The sequence below is a fragment of the Limulus polyphemus genome, unplaced genomic scaffold (genome assembly GCF_000517525.1).
Source record: "Limulus polyphemus unplaced genomic scaffold, Limulus_polyphemus-2.1.2 Scaffold12, whole genome shotgun sequence".
Taxonomy (NCBI): Eukaryota; Metazoa; Arthropoda; class Merostomata; order Xiphosura; family Limulidae; genus Limulus; species Limulus polyphemus.
Genome location: NW_013665622.1, coordinates 435,299 through 444,066, shown reverse-complemented (window position 1 = coordinate 444,066; position 8,768 = coordinate 435,299). Strand labels below are relative to the sequence as shown.

At 32.6% G+C, this 8,768-nt stretch overlaps 1 protein-coding gene across 3 annotated transcripts in view; it reads right to left on the bottom strand.

Annotated features, from left to right (window-relative positions):
• Positions 1 to 8,768, bottom strand: part of LOC106478763 (exportin-T-like) — a 70,183-nt gene that overhangs the window by 8,517 nt on the left and 52,898 nt on the right. For all 3 annotated transcript variants that reach the window (XM_022382560.1, XM_022382575.1, XM_022382570.1), the window contains exons 24-26: positions 8,097 to 8,212; positions 4,922 to 4,969; positions 4,428 to 4,553 (exon numbers count right to left, since the gene is read on the bottom strand). In XM_022382560.1, the coding sequence (XP_022238268.1) occupies positions 4,428 to 4,553; positions 4,922 to 4,969; positions 8,097 to 8,212 (290 nt within the window). The remainder of the gene's footprint in view (positions 1 to 4,427; positions 4,554 to 4,921; positions 4,970 to 8,096; positions 8,213 to 8,768) is intronic.

Sequence of the window (8,768 nt, the reverse complement as noted above, 5' to 3'; positions counted from 1 at the left end):
CGATACAGTACATTACTTCTGCTCACATAAATAGCTAGAATCCCATATTAAACAGGTGGAGGGACCAATGTGTGAGAACAAAAGAAGCACCCTTTGAAAGTGCACGAAAGACGCTCCTTGAGATGAGAGAGTCAAATTCGAAGATTTGATGTGGGAGACTGCACCACGTCTCAACCAGATATACTCTTTGCCTATCAGAGAAAGATGTGGTATATATGGGCATAAAAACAGAGGAGCACATCCAAGAGGTGTGGGAAAAAAACAATGGAAGTGCCCACAGGTGTAATGGCTAGGGCATGATGGACCACACTTGGCAAGTCAATTACATACAAAACCCATGCCAATGAGAACTGACATCCATGCGGGACTAGGATGAAGATCATACCATCTTCTCCTCAAGTTCAAGAGACCGGAGGGGGGGGGGGGGCTCAAACCCTCCTGACTCTGGAACAGGGTATATGTAAGAATAGAAAATGATATATTGATCCAGGGACCCAACATCCGGTATCGAAAAGATATCTACCATAGAGAAATCAACTCCTTCAATAGTGCAGCTGACCAGAACCAACCCCGGCCCAATAACATCCTCATAATAAGATACATCGAGGAAGTGCAGAAAGGAAAGAACTGTAACAATCTCAAGCACCTCCACTGTGACCCACAACACAAATGGAGTATAATTAAGGGAGGAAGACAAACGTCCATAATACATGTGTGAGGACTTATGTTGATTGGTTCTACTCTAAATCCAAAACCCGGCCACTGGGAACTGACATCCACGTGGGGGTAGGATGAGGGATCCCAATCAAAGAGGTGAACTGCAATTTGAAATCTCACTCCTTTGGTTTTCATATGCTTTATAGTGGAGGATATGATGTCATCTACACTAGCAGAACACCACACCCTACTCTGCACTGAATGGTATTTCTGTATTGATTTTTTATTTCACTAAACCCTTCAGGAGGATGCCTTCATGGTCCACCACTCTAGTGACTTGGAACTGGAATGTTGGTAAGGACTCCCAAACTACACTAGAAGAAAAAGGTAGGTGAAACACAGTTAAAAGTCCACAAAAATATCAACACCTGAGACAGTACAATGGGTGACCACGAAACCCTATTTTTAAAAGCAGACCATTCCGATTTATTCAATACAAAGCATGGCAGGGATGGGCAGCTATCCCCTTCTGCTTTATCCATGTAGTCCATGGGTAGTACAGTCTGGGACGGGCATATTTATGAAGCAATTCAATCGCGAGGAAAACCTTCAAGCAATCTTGTGAAACACATCCATAAACAGTGTGCATTGCATGGCCATAGAACATAACAAGTAAGTCAACATGGCTGAACAGTGCAGATTTTAAAGGTTAAAGAATACCTGGTCAGGCATAACTCACCACTGAGCGGGATCCAGTAAGAAAAAAGAGGAACATGCTCCTGAAAAATAAGAGATTTTTATAAGAAAAGGTAACTTACCCAGTCACAATCGCATGAAAGAGTGAAGGATGGCAACAGGTGAATGATGATACCCTGACAAGAAAGAAACAGCTACCCAATGCAGAGAATGGGAGATGAACGTATGAGATGTAGTCCCAGTGTTCGACAGACAAAGTACCTCCAGGTGAAGGCAGGGTAGACATGCAGGGAAAAAGGGAGGTGCATGATAGGAGTGAAGACACTATGAAGTGAAGATGGGAAGAAAGATACAAGAAAGAAATGGCCAATCGAATCACAATCAAAACCCAATGGGTAAATGTCATGATATAAAAGACTGTTTGGTTTAAATATTAGTGATTAATTTATATTTGTGAGTGAATGTTTCATTATTTTTAAGATTTGTTATAATAAGAGTTAAAAGCAGATGATTGTAGAAGGTTTTGTTAATAACTAATTGGTGTCAAGAATATAGAAAGTGGCCAGATGACTATGTAGTAAAGATATAAATAGTGTGAGATGAGTGGGAAGCAGCAGACAGACAACAATAGAGAGATAATAGCAGAAGAGAATATAGTTGTGTGAAGTTAAGTACTGCAAAGGTGATAGGCCTAATGTTTAATACGTTAGAGTGAAACTAACAGTATCAAAAAAGATAAGAAGGATAATTTTATTCTGTCAAAGCATGGTTCTAAAGTAATTGAATCAGCCTGGGTACACTTTGACAAAAGGAACAGAGGATCTTCAGAAGAAAAAAGACCAAACGAATTATGGTAACTTGTACCACAACTGTAAGTGAATCACACACAGAATACTGGTATGATAGTAATATAGAGAAGATAGTTCGACTTGTCAACTGAAATTCTAAAGCAATTGAACAGGCCTAAGTGGGCTTTTGACAAGAAGAAGAGAACTTATATATATATATATATATTCAGAACAAGTTAAACCTATGTACAACAAAGTCTTCACACTATAGAGATTACAGGCATATCATAAACACTATTTATATTATATATATTATTTGAAAAGAAGTAAAGTGTGTGCTGTTTATTCTTTATGGAATTTAGCGCTAACAAGTCACAGACATCTATTGTAGAAGAATCCTAAGCCCAACAACAACATAGTATATATTTATACTATTAAGAAATGTAAGTAAAAGCCTTTTTATTTCGCCAATTGGCAAAAAAGAACTTACATACATAATATTACTTTAAAAATCTGACAATTATCTATTTGCCTTTATCTTACTTAAAACGTTTGCAATTTTTTACACTTTAGCTACCTTTATAATAATAAATAAAGAATACACATGAAAAACAAGAAATAAAGTACTTGCCTAGGTTTTTTTTTTTTGCTTTCGACTCTCAATGAAACTTAACCCTACTTTTTTTCTACTAACTGTATTACTGCATTAAATAATTTCTATTTAATTAAATAATGTACCAAAGAACACAGAATAATAACATGCAAAAACTTGAAAATAATGAAACAATGTTCCATAATTATCACAATTTTTATGGCTTTCTAACTGTGTGACAAAAGCCATTAAAAGATTCAGTCAAGCTCATCGATACGTTTCCCATTAGAATAAAGTTTGAACTGGAAGGTAATTTACATTAAATTTTGTACTTCTCTTAGGGGTGGTAAAAAAAATTAAAGAGGGAAGACATAAATAACAAATGTCACTGTTCTCAAACTAGGGGAGATTGAGAATTTTTTTAAAATATTTCCTTATGAAATTAAGAACTTAAAACTTAAATAATACCAAACTTTGATTTGTTATCAACATTCTGATACAGAGTTTATTTATATACATTGATAATAAAGTAGTTTAGTTAAACTTTGAATGTAACTCTGTGAAAGGTTGTGACATGCGCACTTTGACCTACCCAAGGTGAAAGGGTTAATCATGTGGTACTTTCACCTGGCTTTATTTTCGTGTAATTTATTATCATTTAAGAACTCTGTTAGAAGTTGATTGTGGGTAGCTGTGTGCAAACAATACACTACTTAGTTTGTTATGGTACAAAGTTCAAAGCAAAAAACTTATAGTTGGCTTGTATATGGAGCATTTTGCGGTAAGTATTCAGTACCCAGGGGGTCAGCTCTCCTGCATCCTGCCAAACTCTCATGCGTTTGGGACGTGGGAGTTTGGGTTAACTTGAACCCTGACACTTTAAACACACTGCTTTCTAAATTTATGAAATACATAAATTCCCTAAATCAATGCACAAATGTGGACATTTAACATTCAGACAGATAGGTACTATGGCATATTCTACAATTTTTACATTTTTCTTCAAACTCTTTGTGAATTCATTCATCTTTTTGTGAATGAAGGTTGCTTTACAGTAGCTCACTACCTATAACTGAATTACTCATACTTCTCAGCATTTATATTAAAACCTTTTATAATAATATTTATGAAAACGAAATTCTTCATGTTTTACCAAACTGCAAATAAAGAACCAATATTTTTGTTACTTAATATAAATATCTGAGTAGTTATATCAGGTTCACCATTTACTACATATACAATTCCGGTTATACTACTTTCATCCACAGCTAGACCAATAAAATAAAATAACTAACATTACATGAAACAAAATAGTAGCTTTCCTAACATACAGAACTTGTGTGAAATGAAATAGAAATTCCTACTCAAACTTTCCAATCAACAAATTACACCTTGCACACACATTTGTTTGAAATAAACACAAATTTTGTAACTTACAGTGTACTCTGGCTATTCTCATGTAAGCTTAAGTGTCAAAACTGTTATGACTGATTTACTCTTCAGTAAATCAAATAAAATATTATTCTGTGCTTGATGTACAATGTCATAAGCAAATTACACATTATGACATTTTGCCACTGAGTAACATTTATATTGATTATTAAATACTCAGTAAAATCATTTCAGTATATTCTAAAGATGATTCTTGAACCGAATAACTTCAGAAATGAAAGCCAATAGTTTGGCTGGCATACCTTTAAATAGTTCTTGAAGACTTTCGATTCAGACTTTAGAGCATGACAGTAGTCAGTAATTTGTTGTGGAGAGACATTCATTGTTGGAAGATACTCTGTATGAAGAAAGCTGATAAACTCATCACCCTAGAAAATGAATGTTTTATGTAAGGATGCATTTTACTTTTGTCTGATAATTGACGATCCTTTTCATTACAGTTGGATAAATCTTATATATGTTATCTTTCATTACCATTTTCTTTGTGATATATTATTTATAATTTTACATTACTTGAGAAGTTTATATTAAAAATCTTTCTGGTATAATATGAAATAAATGCAGACAACACTTAAAGCAATAAAACAGAATTAGAATGCAAGACAGACTGATGAAAGGGAATTATTTTGGTTGGATAGACTGATGTCATCTGTATTTTATACACTTTAAGTATAAATATATTCATATTAAACCTACTTTTTAATATCTGCAATATTAAAAATCCAGTATCACTTACTCTCTTTTCATACACTGCCTTTAAACACAACGCACTCTCAGTCAAGGCCTAAAAATACAAGACAGATTCAGTGCATTTTTTTTCTTCCCTGATCCAAAAGCTGTAGTAGTCAAAAGAAAATTGTTTAGAGTAATTCAAGTTTTGTAAACTTTTTTAAAATACGAAATACTTTCAAAGTATATTGTATCAAAAAAAAATTAATTTCTCTTTACTTAAAATCATATTTTCATGATCACCCACCATATCACTGATTTCACAAAGTTGTTACTTTTAACTAAATTATTTTATTTACTACAATATCATTTGTTAGTATATGCTCACTCAGGTCTGTTTACTGAACATTTTCTAACTTTAAAGAAATCTACTTGTAATACAAAATTTCAGTCTGACAAAAACAGAGAATGCAAAAGTTACATAATTTTTACCCCAAAATATATATACACACCTCTACTTTAGCTATTGGCTACTCTCCTGGCTATTTGTCAAGATACATATTCTAGTTTTCTTTCAAACTGATGTTGAGCAGAAGAAACGGAGAAGTTAAAAAATATGCAAATGATGAAATGTAATAAAAAATAATCAGACACAGGGAAAAGGAGAAAATGCCTTATGAGATACAAAGACACAAACACCTATATAAAGTACCCGCAATCTGTACTAGCCTAATTAAAATCTATAAGTTTAATGGTCAAAAACAAAACATCACTTATGTGCCAGTGTAAGATCTTGTTCAGGATGTGAATGTAGTGCACTAGGCTACATGTCTGCCTGAATAATTCAGGAAATTTGTGGAGGAGGGACAAAAGATAAAGATCTAGAGGACACTTAAAATACTCATGGAATAATCAGACTGATCAAAATACTACCTACTAGAGTATAAGAAACATCAGAAAGCACCACAAGCAAAACTGATAACAGGTCCGACCTCTCAAGATGAGAATGCACAATCCTGTACCATGCATAATTTGAAAAATAAAATGCATATGGTAATATTGAAATATTTTTCTTATTATTATTATATAAGAGAATATTTCAAGTAAAACTTTAAACCAGTTTACATTCAAACATCTCTTAATCAAAGAAGGATGGGCCTCCTGGTATAAAATGTTATATACAAATGAAAACAAGTAGTGAAGATTTGAATTGTACAATAAATCTGATCCAAATGAATGGAACATAACATGTCAAAAACACTTTAAATGTCCTCCTATAACTAGAAAGAAAAGGATCTTGTATAAAACAGTTTTGATCCATTTACCAAAAGTAACTGAAAAAGCAGAACGGTTCTTCTGGCATGATTATAAGAAAACATTCTACATTTACAATGAAGACAAAAAAAAAGAGATTCTATTATATAAGTGGGGGTTGACATGAAATCAAGTAAAATTTATACATATGCAAGTTTAAAAGTGTACAAACACAGAAAGATAAAATGGACATGTACATAAAAGTAAAGACATCCATAAATCCTATTAATATAAAAAACAATTGGACAAAAAAACAAGTTACATACTGGTGGAATATAAAGGAAAAGATGAGTGCATGAGAAAGTTTTCAAAATAAAAAAATGCCATGTGAGCATAAATATTTAGCAATAACATATTCTTTTGAACACAAGTAGTGATACTGAAATATGTGATGAGAACTATTGCAAGGAAACAAATAGTTAACAACATTAACTTCTTAAACCTGAAACTTTATGTATAAAAAGAAATGCAAATAGAAAAAACAAACATTGTTGGTATAGATAATCTAGTTACATAATTGTTATAGGTAAGAAACTCAAAAGAGCTTGTTTTACATAATATTTCAAATGATTTTGCTCTTGCTGAATGTGCAAAATGTTATATTTCAATTGATATTAACTTGGTGAACTAATCTTGTTTATTAGACATCTGCAGAAAATTATGTTTGACATACAACTCCATCCATGCAAAAACTTTGTCAAAGTGCAGATCAGTGTCATGAACACACACTGCTCCATATGCAAGTCACTCATAGGTGATTTAGGAATTTGGTTAAAGCTACTTGACGGTGTAGCAAGATTTGAAGACACAATGTTATGAAACAGTATGATATACACTGCGACACACAGAAGTGTACATTTGTATATTGAAAATCATATCTTTTTGTGACTTTTCAGTACCATAGTTTGTTGCTAATCTATCAATTTCCAAGTGAATTGGTTCAGCCTGAGTCTCCAAGTTACAGTGTGAGTACAAAATAACCCAACTACAAAAACACGAGACTGAAAAGCACATAAAGGGCACTGACAAAACCAATATAGTTCATCTGAATGGACGAAGTGTCCAAATCAATAAAACAAAAACTGGTGTGAATGAGGAAAAAAGCAGACAATAATGAAAGTCAACAAAACAAAAATCCATCACAACACAATGATATGGCACAGAGATGTCAAACCTTAGACTGTAGAATATTCAGACAGAGTAATGAAAGCACATTAAAGTAACAAAATAGAAAAAGAACATCACAACACCATAAAAAAGCACAAAGATATCTAGCCTTTGATTAGAGAAGGTCCAAAAAACAAGTAAAACAAATACTCAAAAGTTAATTTTTCATCTATTTCAAATACAAATCTTATCATTCCATAATAATTAAAATATGCAACATAATAATGATTATTGTATAACAACTAAACTAAATTAGTGCTTGGAAGCACTAGAGTGGCCAACTGAAACCAACACCATACAATGGAGTAGCAAAGCCACAAAAACAAATTAATATTTTGTAGCGCCAAAAGCTACCAGACTTTAGCCCTCACCCCCACCCCCAAAACAATTCAGAGAAAATAAGTTTTTCTATCTTGCATTTCTCTACAACCCAAATCATTAAGTTAGTTATTTACCTTCTATCCAACCCCTTCAGTCTCCTAGTTACGGCACTACATGAAAACGATGCTAAATTGGACTAGACGATAAAAAAATGAAAGGAAGTGCAGAAATAAGCAAAAACTACTAGAAAACTTGCCTCTCATTCAAAAACTTGCATACATCCATAAATATATGTAAATCTAACAGGATCAAGTACACTAATAGTTCTTAACCCTTTGAAAATCATTGCAATAAAACCACATTTCTTTAATTTTAATCACTTTAGTCATTATCTTGCAAAAATTCAATAATAAATGCCTTATATAATAATTGTGTTTTACCAATATTGTCTGTGCATCTGTGAGATCAAACGTATCCTTCAGTGGTGCTAGAAAACAAGCAGGGACAATGGATTTGTACATGAATTCTACAAAACCTGCTACTCCCTCAGGTCCACCTAGAAAGTTAGGTAAGGTTTTTATCAACAAAACATTATAACAGAAATAATGACGTAAAACACTTCAAAATCCATTTTGGAAATTAAGTTGTTCTTTTTAGTAAATACAAATTGTAACATTTAGTAATAAATTTCAAAAAACTTAGTATTGCATAAGAATATACATGCAGAAATATCACAAAATCAAATTTCACAGGATAGGATAATTTATCATTCTTTAACATTATATTATTCCTCAAAGTCAGAGTTTTGGAATTATTACACATAAGAAAACAACTATATATATTTAACGTCAGTGTCATAAAACAGATTCCCAAACAAATAATCACAAACAGCTTGTGTACATTTGAACTCATTTTGTTATTGGCCTTTTATTACAAAAGATATATACATATATCTCAGCAATGAAAATGCATTTGTTTCACCCTATATGTTTGCTATCCAAAGATAAATAAATCTATACACAAGGATAACTTCTAAATGTTTCTTTTCTATGTATACAAATAACAGTAAAAAAAAAGGGATATAAACATGCCTGAATTTACATGGTACATTT